This window comes from Podarcis liolepis (assembly GCF_965112155.1).
Source record: "Podarcis liolepis genome assembly, chromosome: 13".
In the NCBI taxonomy this organism is placed as follows: domain Eukaryota; kingdom Metazoa; phylum Chordata; class Lepidosauria; order Squamata; family Lacertidae; genus Podarcis; species Podarcis liolepis.
The window spans coordinates 21,548,452-21,569,982 of NC_139573.1; the positions used below are offsets into that span (position 1 = coordinate 21,548,452).

General features: G+C 43.7%; 1 protein-coding gene across 7 annotated transcripts in view; it reads right to left on the reverse strand.

Annotated features, from left to right (window-relative positions):
- Window positions 1–1,496: 1,496 nt before the first annotated feature.
- LOC310691795 (voltage-gated potassium channel KCNC1-like) overlaps window positions 1,497–21,531 on the reverse strand; it is a 51,204-nt gene continuing 31,169 nt past the window's right edge. Inside the window, exons 4-8 of one of the 7 annotated variants that reach the window (XR_014518565.1) lie at window positions 20,824–21,018; window positions 11,627–11,747; window positions 8,608–8,650; window positions 6,992–7,050; window positions 1,497–3,124 (exon numbers count right to left, since the gene is read on the reverse strand). Coding sequence is in view for 4 of the 7 variants with exons in the window: in XM_083471905.1 (XP_083328031.1) it covers window positions 11,650–11,747; window positions 20,824–21,018 (293 nt within the window). In the remaining 3 variants the exon portion in view is untranslated. Of the gene's footprint in view, window positions 3,125–5,813; window positions 5,833–6,991; window positions 7,051–8,607; window positions 8,651–11,626; window positions 11,748–20,823; window positions 21,019–21,531 lie in introns of those variants that run through there. The other 6 variants (XR_014518566.1, XR_014518567.1, XM_083471907.1 and 3 more) reach the window with 6 other exon arrangements.

Sequence of the window (21,531 nt, forward strand, 5' to 3'; positions counted from 1 at the left end):
AGGTCAACATTTAATAGACCAGCTCTGTACTCCATAAGGCTAATCAGATGCTGATGAAGATGTGATGCATTTAGCACAGGCTTTACATGGAGTAAATAATGGTTAACGTATAAATCAGTTTGGCCAGTGCCTACCAGCTGCCATTTCATAACCACAAGATAGCTTGTTTTTGTGCAACTCTGGCTATCACACATCAGCCATCAAGGATATGAATGTCTTTACCCTGTGAATGCAAGGCCTGCCAACAAGAAGCAAGAGGAACAGCATTGAACTATGGGATACCAATCACTTCAGCTACGCATAATATTCGTTCCTAGAGAGCGACTTTTAAGACTGCTTATGGAACAAGCAACAAGGTTGAGGACAGAATCTTCCCCTATTAAGCTCACTTTCAGACCACACATAAAATATTTTGGCTGCCACAGGGGTCATCCTGCCTCCATCACTGGCTCAGTCAAGCTCTAAAACTACTTCCAAGTTGAGGAATTCTCTTTAAAAACTGTAAGGAGACATCTTCCAACAGTTCACTCTTCGTTTCCTAAGCCTCTTACAAAACATAGTTTTACATTTTTCAAAAGTGCATTAATTGGAAAAACTGGAGCTGTGCAAATTTGCAAATCTTAACACACCTAAAAAAATATTCAGTCAGATTGGTCCTATACTTTTCAAACAAGCAGTGGTGCTTTGCTGTTTGTTTGTTTTTCTCTTTTACAACTGCTAATTGCTTGGGGAACCGGTTTTTAATGGTAGCTGAGGCACTGAAGATTCCCATCTTCCAGAACATCTACAAAGGGAACATGCCACTCTGTATTATACCCCACTGACAAAATAGAATTCTTTCACCAAAATACATCAGCTACAGAGAATGCCTCTATGTATGGAGTTTGCAACACATCAGAGCATCTCTCACTTCCTGTCTTCAGCTTGGCCACCCTTCAAAACCACTGCTTTTTGCAGTCCTGCTGGGCCAACTCTCTGAACACTCACATAATAAAACGCCAGCCTTGCTGCGTCCTGTCTTTTCCTCTGGGGCTTACTTATACGAGTTGACAGTGTGCACAACATTCTCCTCCCTCTTGCATTGTTTCAGATTTATAAACATTTTCTTACAAACATGAGGCTTTTGAATTCTGCTCTGTGACAGAGAACTCTCCTTGCCGGCATCTTACAGCCATCAATAATCCCACACCCAGGGAAGGAAAAAGCCCTTTAGGATACACCAGGCTCCTACAATGTGTGGTGCCTCCAACCCCCTTGCAGGATGGGAACAGGTCAGGGGAGTGGGCACTGGCTAAATTTGGTGATTGTTATTGTTGCAGGGCATTGCAAGTCCAGAAGGAAAGTATACCTCTCTCTCTTGTTGTAGTTGTTCTTTTTTGTGTTGTTGTTTTTTCTTTTGTTTTTGCATATAACATTAAATATTGTCGCTTACAGTATCACATGCAAATACATGCTGGCTTGGAAAATGCAGATTCTAAATAGTTTAGCTCGGCGACACTATTCCTTAAGCTTTTATTTTGTCTGTCTCAGCAGCATTGCTTTGAAAAATAATATGTCCCGTACTCTGCTGCTAAATAATGTGTCCCCATATTCTGTTGCTCCAGGAGAAGCTTACAGGTGAAATATTTCCCCACACATGGTCGCCAACAAATGTTCTGATCCTGTTGTTCTATATATATATATATCTGCTGAAAAATAGGTTTATTTTTGTTTTCCTGCATTTCATTTTTGTTGTTGTTGAGTCTCTTTATTTCTCCCCGCTCCTTTTTTTTTTGCAATCAGATCAAAGCGCCACTCCATCCCAGCTTCGGATGGAATCAGGAAAAAAATCACAGTGAAAGCACTCACCTTAACAAGGAGTGCTCCATTATCGTTTTTTTTTTCTGTGTGCGGAAAACGAAAAAAGGAACAGAAGAGAAGTGGGGCGGGGAGACGTGAAGGAAGAAGGCTGGGTCTCTTAAGCTTTCTCCTTCAGACCCAGTCAAATCCTGGAATTTCCTGCTCCCCAACCACATTCTGGTTTCCATGCCTGCCCTCAGCTCCTTCATCTGTAGGAACTTGAGTGTTCTTGGAATATCTACATCATAGGAAAGTCATTATCATGCATCAGGCAGAAGGGAGCACTTGACCTTATTGCTTGTGATTGATGGAAGATCCATGCACAAAAGAGAACAATTCCAAGGAAAGATAATAGAAGGCCAAAGGCAGATGGGTGGGGTGGCCTTCTCCAGGGAGACGGTGGAGTGTCCATGTGTTCAAAGAACCAGAATTGCTCAGTAAGTAAGGAGGGAGAGAGAAAGAGACAGAGAGAGAGAGAGAGAGACTGGATGGATATCTAAAGTGTGGATAGTTTTGACACTTGGAAAGATGTTTTATGGAGATGGGTAGACTGAAAACTGATTACAGTGTTAGAGAGAGAGAGAGAGAGAGAGAGAAGTCCAAGGAAGTTTGTCACTAAGCTCTATGGCTCATTGCAGTCCTGAGTAAGATGATGAAAAGGGGAAGAGCACTAAAGGGAGAGAAATAAAGCGCAAAGCCAGGGCCAGAGAAAAATCGTGCACTCTAGTGAGGTTGAAGAGGGGGAGAAATGCAGGCAACCCAGAGAGGAGGGCCAGAGCCCCTTTCCTGCAGTGTCCATCTCTCGGTGACCTCCTCCTCTTTGGAGTATTTGGATTTTCTGAGCAAGCCAGCCCCCCGCATTCACCCTCCCGCCGGTAAATTATTTAAGCCCCACTCTTGATCCATAGCCACGGGAACAGAAGGCTTCAGGCCTCGGGATTCTCATGGACACTCCAGAAAGTGCAAACTTTAGTGCAACACCACCTGTGAGATGCCTCCTGTGTTATACTTGTTCCAATGCATTTGACCGCCTTTGTTTTCTTTTTCCTTTTTTTTTTGGCATTACCTTATTTTTTTTCTTTTTCTTCTCTATATATTTTTTAAAAAATAAACGAACATACAAGCTAACCCCAAGCATCCCTGGTGCGTCTCTATAGGATGGAAGGGATGGGCGAGCGGGGACGTCGGACAGAACCAGGCGAGCCGAAAGGAGTGGGCGCCGGAGACAGGCGCAGTCCAGCAATGCTGTTCAGGCTGTGGGACTTCTCATAGCCTGTTGGAAGCGCTGTGGGGAAAGGAGAGAAGTGAAAGGGGTGAACAGGGGAAGAGGAACACAGGTCAAGTTAAGGCCCTGACTCTCTCACAGTAGGGACTCTGGCACTAGCAACCATAGCAGTATGCTAGAGGAGGGAGCTGCCCTCTGCTACACTTCATATGCCTGATATACTAGATTCTTGGTCCTCTTAGCTCAGCACTGGCCACATCTGGAGATTTGTTGATGGCTTCATACATTCAATGAAGCTGTACCTGCGCACTGTGGCATGGTGCTTCTCTTTCAACCTTTCCTTCATGCCCTGGGATTTGGCAAAGATTTTGCTTTTACCAAAACTTCCCTATTAGGTCTGAAGCAAGGAACTCTGTCTTGACGCTGATTAACAAACCAAGATAATTTTGGCTGAGCAAATCCCAGCTTGTTAAATGACATTAAGCCAAATTTATGAAGGTTTATGAAGCCACTGGCTGATGTTCAAACATAGCCACTGTCTTACTCTAATTGCCAGCAGTTCGCCAAGGTTTCAAGCCAAGGTCTTTCTCAGACTTGCCACTTGAAAATTAAAGGAATTGAATCTGGGATGTTCTGCACACAGTGCTTGTGCTCTGCCACTGAACTATAACCCTTCCCCAGTGCTGGTGCTCTAGATTGCTAGAGGGCAGGGTTGTAGCTATCAGCTCAGCAAGCTTCAGATGCCACATGCGGACAAAATGTCCCAGAAAGCTGTGCAAAGCCGCCAACCCTGGTTTGGGTTCCTTGGGCTGTCAGTCAGCCTGTGCCTGCCTGCTTCTCATACCACCATTCTTGACCATCTCCCAAATCAATGTTACCTTCTACAACCAGTCTCAAGCTTGATCTTCCATGTTGAACTTGGAAACATTATCCCACAATCATAGTTCTAAGCCAAAGCATTCCTTAACTGGAAGCTCTGTGGCCTCAGTCTTGAAGAGCATGAGCTGTTAGCTGAAACTGAACTTGCTGAGGGCCAAACTAGACGTGACCTTAAATGGATGCCTCTTTGCATTTAACATTCAGCCTTAAAAAACAAAGCAAAACTCTTAGCATCAGCTGGAGGGAGCTGATCATGTTTAGAACCACAGCAGCTGTGGAGGGAGGGGGAATCCTGCATCTGAAACTGGTACTGTACCGCACTGTGAAGAAATCTCCCATTTGTCCCAGTTTCTTCTTCCTGCAAAGATCAGCTTCAAAGGAACACTTTTTGTCAAGACCACAGCAAAGGAGGAAAAGGTTAAACTTTCCCTCCCTGCTTGGTAATGATATTGATAATTATTAGCCCCTGCCCCCAGTAGTGGCTGTTTTGCATTTTTGAAACCCAAAAAGACACATTAAGTATCACGGCTATTTTGGCCGTTAAGAATCTGCCTTGGCAAGCCATTGTTTCTTCTCATCCTATAATAAAGGGGTGATAATAATAATAATAATAATTAGGACTACAGCTCAGCTGGGAAAGCTCAGTCAGTAGACCATGAGACTCTTAATCTCAGAGTCATGGATTTGAGCCTGACATTGAGCAAAATATTCCTGCACTGCAGTGGGTTAGACTAGATAACCCTTCCAACTCTGTGATTCTATGATACTATTCATAGAATAGTCTTAGTTGATTAAATCTGAATGAATTTGTGTTCGACCCAAATCATAATTTAGACGAAAAAGCCATACTTGTCTTTAATTGGTTAACCTACCTGATTAATCAATTAAATGTTGCAGCCGTAATAATTAGGGCTGCTGTCAAGGGTTGCCACTGTTGACCCTCAGAGCCTCCTAGCCTGACTGCTCCTCCACTCTGCTCTTGATGCAGCCTGTTCATCTACCTTATATGGGTGAGGAGAACCTCTACATGCCTCTGCAGTAACCTCTGCATGTTTTGCCCTTTCCCTCTAGAAAGTGCTGTGAATTGGGCACAGAGGGAGAGGCCAGGAAATGGACAGTGGGAGCAGTGGCAAGCAGAACAAAGTGGGCCGGTTTGGCTGATGGGAACACTGAGAATGTCTTGTCCAAGGGACTGCTCCCCCCCAAAAAAACCCCTCCTGAAATTAGCATTGCCAATAATAATACTGGCTTGGCTTACATGATTGCCATTTAAAGATTGTGGTGGGTTTTTTTGTAAACATAATTAGAAAAAAAGTAGCAAATAGTCTTTCATATAAACTGATCTTATGCTGTGGGGAACTGACTATATGCTTTTCATTCTCTGGAGAATCCTAGTCTGGCTTCCTGCTGCGCCACCCTATATCATTTCCTACATCTCTCCTCTGTTTCCCTAGGAAGCAGAAATCCTCACTGCCCCCCATTACATGCTCACAGATACGTTCCCCACAAAGCTAGGCATGCAACACAAGCAAAAACATGTACATCGTGCTCGCATTCCTCTTAAAACAGGCTAGGGGGACGAGATGCATGGGAATTGAGCCTGTTTTGAACTGTAACATAGTTGCTTAGCATATTATGTGTGGAAGGGGGGCAGGTAAGTGCCCTCGTGGCATCCTATGTGGCACCTAGGGGCAGAAGGTGATCACTACATGTGGTGTGTTCAGTCACAGCAGCTTCCAAGGGAAGGGACTGCAGTTTACAGTGCAGACAACACACAGTTGGAGCCTCTCTAAGAAAAGCTTATATACACAAAAACAAATAAAGATATAAATAGATACTTACATGTCACTGATCTGCCATCGGAGTACATAATAAAGGACACCTCGGAGCTGAATAACATGTAATCACATATGTATGCATGGGTTTGGAGGTCACAACAGACTGCGTTATGTTGGTAGCATGAACTATGTATAAAATGTATGTGTTGGAACAATATGGTACTGGGTACGATGCAGACTGTGAACTAGAGCAAATATGTGTACGGATATTAATAGTATGCATTTAATCAGAATGTCTGATGGAGCAGTATGCAAAAATGACATCAACGGGGGTTGCATATTCTGCCCGTGGCCAAGCATGTATCACAGTGCAGCCTTCCCCAATCTGGTGGCTTCCAGATGCTGCTGGCCTACAACTCCCAATAGCTCAGCCAGCATGGCCAGTGGTGAAGCATGATGGGAAATGTAGTCCAACAGCATCTAGAATGCACTGGGCTGTGGAAGGCTGCCGTAGGGTGTGTGGACCTGCTTATCAGAATGCACGTAGTATGTGTTGCTAGTGTGTTAACACATGAACCACAACTGCAAGCATGTGCTGTGCTGGACCAATACGTAGCACGGTTATAAACAGTGTGTATGCATATTTATGAATACGGTGAAACTTCATGTAGCACGTTTACAGCACACTACCTGTGACCCTGTGTGTCTGTGGCATGTCAATATATGTGCTGTGCACTTCTGCAGCACACTGTATGTTGGAGTAGGATGTCTTAGAAACTATGCTGCATAACATGCACATGGAAAACATGCCACCACATATGCCTATGGCATACTACATGCCATGTAATGTGTTATGTTATGCATGCATGCAGATAAGCAGTGTCTATACAGCATGCTCTGTTTACCAGACTAGCATGTTACTGGATGTTTAAAGTATGCAATACAGAGATGTCAGCCTTTTCTTCAGGGTATCACACTAAACCTACTGCAAAGCAAGGCCCAGTTTCTCTGCCCATGAAAGCCTTACAGTGAGGCTTACCTGCATGTGGAAGAGCTGCTCCACCATGGAGACAGCTGCATCTCAACACCACTACACAAAGGATCCCTGCATGAACAAGTGCTCCCAACTCAGCTCTGATCAGGGTGGAGAAAAAGGACCTTATTGCACAGAGTGTGATGCCCTGAGGATTCCCATCTGCCAGGCAGCCCACCCCAGGAGCAGAAGCGACAACACGCTGAGATTGGATTGAAAGCATTGAGCAGGGCTGACCTGCCTCCGGGGGGGCGCTGGAGTTCACATGCCCAGCCAGTCTCAGGCGGTAATCAGAGCTGGAGACAGAGAAAGACACGGAGACCTGATCACACCGCGCTGAAAATGCTAAGCAGGACAGGTTGTGCAAGCGGCAAAGAGCAATGTTCACTTCCTTTGTGTGCATGAGAAAGGGGGTTAATTTTGCAAGGAACTGATGCACGCTTACTGATGCACACAACGGGAATGAGGAGGGGGAGAAAAACGGCACGTGCAAAAGTGCACATTCCTCATGCTGCCAGGTGCACTTTTCAATGGCACAGGCAGCACTTGCATGAGAGTCAAATTTGCACATTCTGAGGATTGCTTCACAGATGTTTCCTGTGTAGAAGTCACTTCTGTGAAACAAAACTTCAGACACACGGAGCTTATCTCTTCTATTTGCACATGCAAGTTTTCATAACCATGTGCAACCCAGCAGTAAGTTGCACATTTAGCCCATTTTGCAAGAGCAGAAAAAGCTTCACCTGCAAACAGGTACAAATGCAGATGTGCAAACACTTTGATTGTGTTTGTCACATTTCCTTTCATTTGCTTATCCAGGTTTTGCATGTGCAGATGGAGAGCAGAGCTTTCCTGGCATGCAGCACTTTTTGAACATGTTCACCAGGTGCCCAGTTTCACACTTACCTCTTCTTTACTTACACACACACACACACACACACACACACACACAATTTGATTTTACAACCACAACAAAGGTGCACCGTTATCTCCTTCACACTTTAAAATAGGATTTTGCACATAGGTCTCAATTCCATATGCATGGCAATCTGCACCAGGAAACAGGATAGTGGAGATTGTCTACAGATGGGGAGAGGAGTGCAGCCACAGGATTTGCAATAGTGGCTTTCTGGCACCAGACCCGTTGGACAGCAGTTTAGGAAGGGCCAAGGTGCTGGGGATGGGCGAGTGTGTAGCTAATCCTAGGAAACCTCAAGGGCAGGCAGAATTAGTCATTCACCTTCTCATCTGGGGTGAGTTAAGAACTGCATCCAAGCAACCATGCATACAACCTTCATCTAAATTGATGCCTTTGTTTCTTTAACACCACAGATGGATAAGAAAAGGAGATTAGACAGGCAAACAACTAGGGTTGCCATATTTCAAACAGTGAAAATCCGGTTGTTGTGCTTTATTTATTTATTTTTATTTTTGAATAATTTTCTTTTGGCAAATTCGCAAAAGAAAGGATGTTTTAAAGCTATTTTTAAGGAAAATCACCAAAAAACAACATTGTGCCAACATAGGTTGCCATATGTCCGGATTTTCCTGGACATTTTTTTTAAAAAGAAGATTATGCCCGGACACTGCTTCCAACTGCAGCTTTCCGGATATGTCTGGGAAATTCCGGATGTATGGAGACCCTAGAATGGTCTTTTTCACAAGTCTGGTGTAAGAAGGCATTCTTTCTGATGCTCTCCTCCACTTTCCCACCCCACCCCCATGCATTGGACGCTGGGGTGAGGCTGCAAGAGGTGTCAGCCTCATCCAAACGGCTCCCTGTGGAAAACGGAAAATATTCCCCCTGGGTGCAAAAAACAAGCAGGCTAAGGTGTGTGGAGTGAGTTACGTACCTGGCTCACGCGGTCGGGGCGTTACGAGAATACAGGGTGGACCCTACAAGACGTATGAAATGGGGCATTAATTGGAATCAAATATTGGTGCAGCCCATCTTTGGGGAGAACACGAGGGGAGCCCAGCATCTTAATAGGTCCTTGTGCAGTTCAAATATACTTATCCTTTGTGCTAACCTATCCCTATTTCCTTTTATGCTTCTAGCCTTACACCAAATCAAGCCCACACTCCCAAGTGCACTTCATTCCCCCATTCCTCTTCCTCACCATCCCTGCTGACTCCTCCAGCAACACCCATTTCTCAGTTTCATCTTCTGAGCATGATTCTTTACTCTGTGAGTGTGTGTTGTGGAGTACAGCTCCTGTACTCATCCCCACCCTGTTGTGTCTCTATGGGCATCCTCAAATCTAGAGCTATGGGGCCCCCCAATCGTGTTCCCTTCTGTGGACAGGCGCAATATTTGCCCTGAAAATGAAAACAGATAATATGAAATAAGCCACAAGCACATGGGATACCGGGGTGGGTGGGTTGTAAAGACATCTGAGTGCCTATAGTTATGAAAGGTGGGGAAAAGGGTAGAAATATAGAGCTCCCCTCTCAAAGCAAACAGAATTCAGAGCTGTTTCATGATGGGCCTAGTTTAGGGACATCATCCCTACCAGAAACTTAAGCTGCAGTTCTGTACACACTTATACAGAATGCTCCCATTGAGTGGTGGAACTAAGAACACATAACTGCATATACTCGCATTCATATTTTCTTGCCTTGCCTCTCCCCTTTGTCCCTCTCACTGTCAAAATTGAGATTGTAAGCTCCTTGGGGTAGGGGCTCTTTGTTTTTTGTTTTACTTTGTTAAGCTTGAGTTGTGATTTTAAAAATAATAGACCTGGCTTGCCAGTAGTACATGTGAAAAGGATCTAGGGGTCTAGTCCCTTCCAACTCTGCGATACTATGACATGGTCTACCAACCTATCAGCATTTCATTGTAATTTACTGCTTATTAATAGTCTAGGATGACTGGTCAATGGCTGGCTGATCAACAGATGCTACTAGTCAGGAGAAGGCCACTAGATAGGAGAGGAATCTCTCTGGTCCTTTGAACAAGGTCACTTCTACACTACCTGTTTAATGAGTGTTTATTCTGATTTGTTTTTTGAGAGATTAGACGCTATCAGCACATTCCCCCTGATTTGTTTGTGGGGAGAATAGATAGTGCTGTGTCAAGCAAGTGTTATCCCTAAGTTTCCAGTTTCTGTCACCTTCTGTTTTTGGGGGTGGGCGGGGTGGGGCAGCAGGTTTGTTGTACAGGACTTCCCAATCAACTATAATTGCACAGCCTGAATTTGCCAGTATGTGACTGAATCCTACCCCAAAATAGTGACAGTCTGGAAGCGCCCTGAGATACCTATCAGAACTTGGAGAAAGTAATGCTTTTTCTGGTGAACAGTGGGACTGGCGTGTGTGTGTGTGTGTGTGTGTGTGTGTGTGTGTGTGTGTGTGTGTAAAAAGAGCGAGTGACTGCAAAGTAGCAGTCCAGAAGGCTCAGAGCAAAGGGTTTCTATGTGGAGTTTGTTGAAATGAGTGATGGAGCCTGGGGGTTGCCCAAGATGCTCTCTCCCTGTAGCAGTGCCTGCTCGCTTCCACTTATATTCTGCTGGTATATTTGTCAAACAAATATATTGCCAAGGCACTCTTAGTGAATCTCTACCAGTGCTTTCCTATCCAAAGGAAATTAAGCCCACTGGTGCTGCCTCCAGAATTTCTCACAGCTCAGTGAAGGGGGTGTTTTTTGTGCAACTGTATGCTAAATGCATTTCACACATATGCAGGGCCTCTGGGGAACTGTGTGCAGTGTCTGTTCAAGGACAGGTTTCAGTTCATTCCAATCACCATGTCATTTTGGATTTTGAGAAAGGCAGGGCTAAACAGCTTTGCACAAATCACACAAGCAGAGCCCTCCCTCCTTCCATGGAAATTTGAAGTAATACAGGTTTATAAATTGATGCATGAGGAGGAGAAAGTGGTTCAAGAGAAGTGGGGCTGGATCCAGGTTTTAGGGGCTGCCTGAGCAGGCTCTTCTTAACGCCCTCTAGTGCCTACCCTCACTTGAGAGTCCTGCATTCCAGGGGGCTGGACCAGATGACCCTCAGGGTCCCTTCCAACTCTACAGTTCTATGATTCTGTGATTTGTGCGTGCATGTGAACAGGTTTGCCTGATGACAGTGGCTCGTTATGTCACCAACAGGTAAGCCCAAGAGCAGGCATAGGCAAACTCCGGCCCTCCAGATGTTTGGGACTACAATTCTCATAATTCCTGATCACTGGTCCTGTTAGCTAGGGATGATGGGAATGCCTGCCCAAGAGTGTAACACCCCTGCAAGCAAGTGCCAGAGAGAGGCTGGTGGATGGTCCACTTGGCATTCTGTGCCAAGATAACTTCAATGCAGCAACACTAATGGGGTGTGTGTATTGAAACCTGCAACCTATATAAATGTGCAAATCTATCTATCATCTATCTATCTATCTATCTATCTATCTATCTATCTATCTATCTATCATCTATCTATCTATTTTAGGGGCCTTATTTTGACATTACTATGCCCACCACACCAGGGAGAACCAATAAAGCCCAGTCCTCTTCCTCCAGGGAAATCCTGAAGATCCAGCTAGATGCTACGTAGGTTAGCAGTGATCCAGCAGGTCCTGTATGACCTCATTCTCTTGCATTCTCCAACGAGCCCCAAAATGGCTGCTTCTGTTTCTTTCTTGGCATTTTTTCGTATTTGCTTTCCTCTCCATGCAACTATGGGTGGAGCATTTTGGTTCCTCACTTCAACTGGTTTATTCTTCACCTGAGCCCTACCAGAAATGCAGCTGGTAACTCTAGGTGCTGGAGGGGGGGAGCTGCAAAGTGGTCAATGGTGGCGAGTTTTGCAGGGAAGGCAAGCGACAAGGAGGACTAAACTGCAAGAGTGAGTAATGGGGTGGGGAGTGGGGTGATGTGGGGAGCCTACTCACCAATTCCCTGCATTCCAGGCATCCTACTCATGCTTCCAGGGGGCCGCGTTGGCATTGTAGTCATGCAGGTACCAGGAGGTGGCAGAGGAGTCTGATGCTGGCTGCGGCAGGCGGCGGGCGCCTATGGGGCCCGGGTTTGGTGGGCAGTGGGGTAGAGGGAGAAGGATAGGGGGTAGGAGCAATGGATGGAAATGAAAAGGGGGTAGGAGAAACAGACAGAGGATGTGTGAGGAGGAGGCACTGAAGATGGGCATGTGATGAAGTAGAGGAAGGCACAGCTGTGAAACACCCCTCTCCCACCCCTCACCCCTCGCTTGCCCATCTCCCAACCTGAGCTCAGGACTCCTGGTGCCCAGACTCACCTGTCCTGATACATTGGGTTTCCCTTCCTCAGGAGTCCTGCTTTTTTTAGCTTTTAGCTTCTAACGCACTACCACTAAGAGGTAAATCTGCATGATGTCATGGTTAGGACACTTGCCGTAGATGAGAGAGACCTGGGTTCAAATCCCCACTTAACCACGGAATTCACTAGGCGGCACTATCTCTGTGCCTAACCTAACTCCACTGTGCGGTTTATGAGGATAAAAGTAGTGGGGAATAATTCTCTGTGCAGGCTTCAGAGAGGAAGTGGAGGGCCATTAGTATGTCATGTTTAATGGCAGAGCAGGCTTCTGCCTCAATCATTCTAAGCTGTTTTTAAACTACAGCTATAATTTTCATTGCTTTATTATTACTTAATTATGACTGGATAGTGCTTTTGTTTAATAAATGTGGCATTATTATTATTATTATTATTAACTAACAAGGCTGCTTGCATATTTTATTCATTATTACTTGGCTTGAAATTAATTTCTTGTTAAAACAGGCAGGTGATCTCCTGCTACGCTTATCCTGATTTGGGACAGTAGACTCCAGCGGTCACGTCATTTTCACTGCTGCTTGCTGGCTTGCTTGATTCCCAATCTATCTGAACGAGCTGCAAAATTATTTAACAATGTCCTCAGTAAGGTACTATTGTTGGGACTTGGCATGGGGGAAGCCTCAAATCCCAGTTCAAGAATGAGTTCACCTTGGGCCAGTGACCATTAGTCAGCACAGCCCTACTTTGTGATGATGATGGTGGTGATGAAGAAAATGAGGGTGGCTTGTCTGCTGCCTTGACCACCTTAGAGGAAAGGTGGCATATAATGAAAGCCAGTAACATACAGCATCTTGTAGATGTTTTTGTTTGGAGGCAATCTAGAAATAATGGTAAAATTAGAAGAGAAAAGCTGTGCTTTTAACTGGAAATCCTAGCAACTGAACCTGGGGCTATGTGTGCAAACTGTGAGCTCTACAGCTTAGCTGTAGCACCTTCCTTAAAATGGCCAAAGCATTGGTCAGGAATCAAACAGACCTCCCTTGTGACACATCAAGACCATGGGGTATAGGAAGTGGGGGCAGTGGGGGCAGACCGCCCTGGGTGCCCTCACTGAGGGGGGTAACATTCAGCATGCCGCCCACGACTCCCAAGCCTACCCCGAGCCGTCGGGGTAAGGGGGGGAGCTGCGCCACTTTGCCGGTGCCATTCCCCCCTTTCCCCTTCATTTTGACAGCTTGGGGGAGGCTTGGGAGTTGCGGGCGGTCAGCATGCTGAATGTCCGCCATGGGCGGCTCGCTCTGGGCACTCGAGTGGCTATCCCGCACCTGGAAGGGCACCCTCCACGCCACATACCCCTTGGGAGCTCGCCCGCCCTGGGCAGCACGGGCATATGCTCCACCGCTGCACTGACCCAGAAAATAATGGTGTGCAGCACTGAGGAAACAGCAGCACACGAGCTTAAAACAAAATAAAACCCTATGATTCAGTGACTCACTCCCATCAGCCCCATCCTGTCTTGCCTAAGAATTTTTCTGTGGTGCAGATGGTATTCAGCAGTCTCCTCATGCTGGCCAGGCTACCAATGTCCTAAATTTTCCACCAGCTGGGAACACAGCTCTCTCTCTCCCCCTACCCTCCCATGAAGGAACATCCATTATATTCTGAGCTACAGGGAATATGATAGGCGACTAGTGCAAGGCACAGGATGGACTACACCACCCCATTGGAAACATGACTATGCTGAACAGAAGACCCACTCCGTTTACTTAGCATAATGTTTAACCCAGCAGTCCTCGGCTTGATCTCTCTCCCTCTTCATATCAAGTTTTAATTTTATTTTATTGTGTGTGCGCGCGTGCTCAGCCTTGGTGCTATGCAATAAGAAAATTTCCATTTGCAGACATCTGGATTAACAATGATGCACAAAGCAGTGGCCTATTTCCCATGTTAATTTGCATACATTTGGATTAGGATGTAAAGAGCACTTAATCTCCAAGAGGTACGAGGGCACAAATCACCCCCTACTATCTGTCCTAAAAATTCTGCTCCCCAATATTAAATCTGGCATAACACTTTGCAGCTATTCAGTGGAACTGATGCTCTGCACATGCTCAGACATTCTATTTATTTTACTGTAATGTATTCCGGGAATGAGCCCTGCTACTGAAATCAGATTCTGTAGCTGTGTGCCTTGACTCAAACCTCACCTCCAACATTTTGTTACAGTTTGCACACATTGAGATTTATTAATCTCTATAAGTAAATCAGCAGTGGTCTTGCCCTGAGTATTATATTTGATTTAAAAGCATACGTCAGTGAATATTCACATACTTAGGGCTTAATAAGTGTATGCAAATGAACAGTACATTGAGTATTTTTAAAAACGTGTTTGTAGATTAAAATCCCAGATGAACAGCTGGTCTAATCTCTTAACTGCAAACATACGAAAGATGCTGTAAGCACTCTAGAAGGGTGCTCTCTATTTGCATGGGGGCAACAGATTGGCTTAACAGCCCCAGCTGATGTCCAGTTTGAACTGATTTTGTGCCAAGCATTTCACAGATGAAAACAGGAACATGCTTGTCATACTCCTCATTCAAAAGAGCCCTCCACGGCATGTTAATGAAGACTCTACTCTGTCCATTGCATGCTTTATTTCTTTAGTCTGCAATAGCCTGACCTTCACAAGGTGGTTGTTATTTTGATTAAAGATATATTTGAAACCACAAAACTGTCTAGTAATGGATCACAACCCAAAGTATACCTCAGCACCTGCAGTGAGTGATATGGTAGGTTGTGCACAGCACACAAGGCAAAAATAGGGACACTGATTTACCAAGGCCAGTTAACCCAAAATAGGGGCTGTCCGTCATAAACAGAAACAGTTGGAGCATACGGAGTTCTTGGATATCCCCCAGAACCATCTGCGACACAGAGAGGTTCTGTGGCCAATGCACAGGAACTTCTAGGGGGAAACAGGTGACATGGAAAGGGCTACTTCAGGGCAAGACATCGGAAAACTACCAGCCTGCTGATGAAAAAGGCTATCGCCACAGTAAACTAGTTGTGCTTCAATTCTAACTCCACTTTCTTGGAAGTAAGCCCAAGTCCTCAACAGGACTTAATTCTGAGTGGATGTGGTTAGGATTGTGCTGTTAGGCTCTAGGGTACCATAGCACTCTTTATACTTCAGCTAGTAAGCAAGAACATCAGAGCAATGGTTTCCCTTCCTTTTTTAATTTACATACACTGGGATTAATTAGCAATTGCTTATGAACAACAGGCTTTCTCCCCTCTGGCCCTTTGCTTCTCTCTCTTATCCAGCAATCCAAAACCCATTTAACTCCAAAAGGGAGCCTCATATAAGTGAACAGGTGATCTCTCTCCACAGTGCCTGGTTAATGGATTGCGGCCTTAAGTCTGCTTTTCATGCATCATGTTTATCCTGAGGCTGTGATGTGATAAATTACCAAGTGGTATTTCAATAACACCACCGCTTTATTCATGCTTGTCCAGACATCTTTTTAATCTGGTGGTAAGATTGCTGTGGCTCTTTGCCAAGGACATTTCCGCCCACACATGTGCTCCTAGGTGATATCCCAGAATGCACTCTGGCATATCTGGGACCACTGAGACTGGCTTAAGTGTGCCAAGTGTGGGGAGGGGACAACTTTGTCTGCTTCTCCATGTTTGCTTGGAGGACCAGGAAAGGAAAATGGGGTCAAATGCAGTGAACAGAGGTAGATATTTTCTTTAGTGCACACACAAGGCTAGGTAGACCTTTACCCAATTAAAGCAAAAATTGTCCACTATGACACCCTGAACTCCACCTATGGTAATCAGGTGCAAATATTTGTTGATCAAAAGCACTGTTCTATTCAGCATCAGATTTTAATTTTTTAGAAACTAGCTTTAATGTAAATCTAGAGAGCGACTGCCAAAAGTAAGCACCATTTTAGCATTTGCATTCCCTCCTTTATGAGAAAGAGGAAATGCCTTTTCCAAGGTGATACCTTCTGTCACAAGTTTGCCTCTGTTGGTTTTCCTACATGTAAATATTTGATTGATGGATTAATGAACTAAAACTCCTATGAATAATAACAAAGATTTATTTTAATCAGATGGCAGATATTAAAACAAATTTCACCAGGGACAGTTTCCCTTGCAAGAATACAAACAGCTAATTCTGCTAAAACTCCCTCTGTTACACATTTTGGTAGAACAAAAGGATTGTTTTCTTTTTTACTCACTATTACTGTAGCCAATCAGGATCAAAATATGATTGTACACTTCACTGTCAGCTCCACCAGTTAATACAAGTCCCTACATTAATCAACAAAACATTTAGTTGATTAACTGAGTAAAGCCTGAGGCTCTAATTAAGACCTGGAAAAAATCAGAAGAACAAAGTTTTGGGGTACGTTTGTTTGTTTAGCTGATTGAAGCCTAACACTGACTATGAGAGGACAAAAGACTAAATAGAGGTTGGGAATTACAATTTGCTACCTTGTTAAACACAAAATACATTTAGTTGAACAGTGCACTTGGGTTCTTGCATTGTAATTGTGAGTACAGTAAACATAACCTTTACTGATGGATTGTGTTTGAAGTGCCAAAGTATTTTGTTTTAAATTCCAGAGGGGTAGCTATATTATCTCTTGCAGCAAAAACAATTTAAGAGTCTTGTAGTCCTTTAAATTCCAACAAATTTATTATGGCATAAGCTTTCATGGACTCGAGCTCAGTGACATTTGTTAGTCTTTAAGGTGTCACAAGACTCCTTGAAAGTATTTTTGAGTAGGCTACTCCTGAACTTCAGGAATAACTTTCTCTCAGTTTCTCATGACCCTATTCCTCAGTAATCTTACATTAGTAGCTAGAATTGAGTATCAGCGGAGGTGAGGTGGGTGTAGAAGGACCCCTCTGGCCCATTAACAGAAAAGAGCAGGTTAAGCTTTTTTGGCAAACAGCTATGCATGATCAATTGCTAATGGTTGCAGAACAAGCAGCAGTTAAAGGGGCACCTATGCAGGTTTGGCTGAAAAACGGACAACACTAACCAGCCTCCACTTAACTAAGTGAGACTTGCTTCTAGGTAGATATGCATTGAATTGCAAGGATATCAGGGATGGATTCAAAATAGGCCCTGCTACCCATTTCAGATAAATGAAGGGAACTGTAGACAGATCAGTCACATTAGCAATGAATTTCTTCCTAAGCACTACAATGTTTAATCAATAAACAATTACATTAATTGTTTAATAAAAATATCTGCTTGGTTTAAAAAGGTGCTTTGATTAATCAGACAGCAGATTCCATCGTCCCAAAAAGGTATTAGTTTTAATGCAGGCATCCTTAACAACTGCATATTGCAAACACACTTGAAAGAGGCATTTCCACTTTTATTGCACATATACACATAGTATGCATGTGAAAATCTCTCTTCTAAAATACCTGCTGTGATACAAACGTATCTGATGTATATAAAAAAATCCCCTTCAAAGGTACTGCTTTACCTATATTCAAATTTGTGCAAATCTAAATTTATTACTTGGCTAAAACTCATATAGTTCATCATCAGAGTTTCCTTTAATCCTGGTGACAGTCCTGGTATTTTCACCAATAAGCCTTGGGGGACCAGGTGAAACTCAAGAGTTCATCCAGACTTCCTTTTGTGTCACGTTTCTAGGCACAGGATATGTGCTTTAAATCTCCATGTCTGAGTGCTTTTTTTTGGTCCCAGCACTTTCCCTGCGAAAACCCACTCTTTACCACTGAAAACAATCCTGTGGAAAACCTGAATTGCTGTTTGTTCTGATTCAGCATTAAGGAGCAGGTTTTCCTGAGGAAAGTGGTAGGGGGAAAATAAAAAGCTCTTAGACAGGGAAAGTGCAGATCCATGCCCAAGAAGGCACAGGGCAAAAAGTAAGTGTGGATCAGCCCTTAGGCTTGTTTTGCTAGTCAGGAAAGCTGGGAGACTCTGCCCTTTGCTGGAAACTGACTGCTGCATCAATTTATATGAGCCATGTGACTTGTAAGACAAGAAGAACTCTATTGTGCACCTGTGGTCCCTTTGCTTCCTTTTCCTGACACTGACTGCCCAAGACTGAAACCGCAAATTGATTAACTGGTTAAGTAATTAAAAACCTTTTTAGTTGACTAAAAAGACACTGCCAGTTAGTAAGACAACTCTTTTCTTAAAATAATAATAATTTGAAATGGTGCACAACCAACACCATCTGAGAAAAGCCATTCGCCAGTGCCTGCTGTAACATATACATGCACCACCAAAACCCAAAGGAAGTACACTTCCTTTCTTCAAAGCTATTGTTTTAGTCATCATACCAAACTGACTGATTAAAACTCACTTGGTTGATAGACTACAATTTCTTCAACCAAGTGATAACCTTAATTCTGCTTGATGAAGAATTCTGTGCAATTCAAAGGTCTGCATGCTGTTATGCCAAATGAAGTCTTCCCAGTAAAATATCATACCTATACCAAAACCTATTTTATGTCTCAAAAGCTGTGGACCAGAAAGATAATTGTCAAGATTTGGACCTAATGACAAGTGGCAAGCCGACAAGTCACTGCTCCCTTGAGCTCTCTGTAGTTGCTCCTTGCTCGCTTCTTGCCGATTCTCCCTGCTGTGTAACACCTCGAACATCTGTCGTGTTCTCTCCCTCGGTGGAAGTAAATACCTCGTCAGCTTTCATTTGCTGCCTCCTCCTGTTCCCCTGCTGTGACAGGCACAACCTTGTCCCTGTTCGAGAGGCTGCCTGCTGCTAAGATCAGCTTCTGACAGATGCTAGACCAGCAGTTATAAAACACTCAACACACGTTGCTGCTGATTCCTCTCCAGAGGGGCAATGTCCTCCCATACCTTTCCACAGTGAGATGGGCAAAACTAAGATCGGCTCTCGCCTAATTTAGGATGGAGGACTGCAAATGGAAGAGGTCTCATAAGAACTATTGGTAGGTTTTCCAGCAGTACTGAAATCAGATTGATCAGTGACAGCAGTCCAGTGTTTAAATTGTAAATTCTAAATTGTAATGATGCTTTCCAATGTTAATAGCTAACTGCCCTGCCCTAACTAGCTTTTCTGTCTATGCAGATGGCTGAAATGTGGTTTTAAAGGTGTTTTTTAAAAAAGGGAATCCTAATATGTATAAATGACTATGAGAACCTATTAAACTGATTAATTTGTAACAAATACATTGGTAGAACCACTTTTCAGAAATCTGAAATTGACCTCCTTTCAGCCTCCTTTTTGTAAAAAAAAAAAAAAATACAAGTTCCTAAGCCTCTTTCTGGAAAAAAACTGCAGAAGGACCAACTCTCAAAGCCTAATGGGGGCAGGTCCAGAGACTTTCAACAGACAAGAGAAGAAATCCTATCCACATTCCTCATCCCTGTATCCTGTACTGACTCCCCCTTGCATTGGCTTCCTTATCCAATTATAGCCAATTTTCACAATATTAAAAATTATAAATGAACCTATTTAAAGTACATAATTTGTGTTTTTTTCAGCAGAGAGACTAAAATTCTAGGTTGGGTTCTATAGGGACATAAACATTTTCCATCGAGCTCTAAATGCATACTTTCGTATTCTGAAGCTTGTCCCCCAACAAACCTCTCTTTAGCTTCACCTGAGTCCTGAAATAGTTTGGGGATTTGAGAACACTTTAAGAGAAAATGAGGAGTAGTGGTGGAAGCACTAATTGCATTCGTGACAATTTCTCATGAAACTACTATTGCCCAGAATTGTCAAACCACATTTTGAACTTCAAGAGTTTGCATAGGCAGCTTTAAAACAAGAAATGGCCCAAAAATGAATGAATAGAAAACACACCCCAGCTTATTTATTTTTGACTCATTATTCACTTAGGTTTACATCCTACCTAAGGCTCACAGCAAACATAATCTTTCTTGACTGCGCTCCTGAAAGGTAGCTTATTATTACTATTCCCATTTTATAGATGGGGAGTGGTGTTTATGGGGTCCATGTTTAAGTAAGGATTTAAAACCAGGTCAGTTGGGTTAAAGTCTGTTTTTTTTTCCTATTCAAAGGACAACAACAGCAGGGCAAGGGTGGGTAGGAGGGAGAATATTGGTAGGATTTTCATCACAACTAGTCACTGAAAATAAGGTAGTCTAGTCTTTGCTGCTGTTGTTTCCTTCAAAATGGTAGCTTCAGGAATGTGAAGAGCACCTACAGTCATTGTGGGACAGAATGATACAAGTAAGGGAGAAAACATGGAAGGAGATGGGGGACTGACACAAAGCAAGGGCTGACCAAAAAAGCATCTATTTGTTGAGTGGATGTGATAATGGAGCTGGGTGTGTGTGCAGGGAACATAACACAGGGCTGAGCTGGTAATCTTGGAGGTCATGAAAATCACAGGAAGCAACTGGGAACGCTGGAAGGGGAGGACCTACTTCTCCCTCCCCAATTTGAACCCAAATTGCTCAAGATCAATTGTGCTGGCGGGTTGCCAATTGAAAAGAAGCACTAGAGGGCGCTGTTCTTGGAATGATGGATGCTGTTGCTATGGTAGCAAAGATGGGCAAGTTGAGGCCTTCCAGTTGCTAGGGCATCATCTGCCTCATTTTAATTTGTCATGACCTTTTAACCCTCATGACAGGGTTATATTTAAACAAAGTACACATTAGCAGTTGCCTTTTTTTACCTCAGAAATGTGGCAATTTGAGGTTTTGCTGTGACAAGGGTTATGGAGGTGGTGGTGATGTAGAGAAGGGAGATGTCGTACTTGGACTACTTGTTTAGATGCTCTTGCGAAAGAGGCAGGGCAAAAATTATGCACATGGATGTACCTTTTCGGATGTTCCCATCAGGTGACTGACCAAAGTCACCTGTGGAGAGGAGAAAGCAGGCTCGGTCACGGTTGTAGCGTTCCCGACCGCCAGGTGTGACAGGTGACTTCTCCTCAGGTGACAGGGCCTGGTCTATGGTGGGGCAGTCCTCATTAGCCAATGCTGCATTTGCTGCATCACCATTCTGCTTGGAATCTGTGAACGGATAAGGGAAAGGGGTGAGAAAGTAAGAAGTAAGAAGAAACCTCAGACTCCTGGCTTTTTAATAGTACCTTTGCACCTTCCCCAGAATTCCCAGCTCAAAAAACAGACAAAAAACAAAACAACCACCTAGCTACCTTTCTCATCCTGAGATACAACAAATACTTTTTGGGAGTGTGGATGGAGCAAATTCTTAGGCAAACACAAATTTGCTTGTCTATAATCAAATCAATATTCTTCTAGCAGAAATACTTTACACCATTTAATCGTAATGAATGCTGCTGTAAGTTTTTAAAGTACGTACTCTGCAAATCAGATGTACATTACTGAATTGAGCAAGTTGATGCTTTGCATAATTGCCTTAAAATATATAAATGATGATCAATGTCCAAAGTGTAGAAATAAAATTTCAAAAAATCTTGCTAGATTTAAACTGTTTTGAAAACTTCGGGTCAGCTAAACCTTTCTGAGAAAATGAACTTTGGACTTTCCTCCACTTGCTATTAT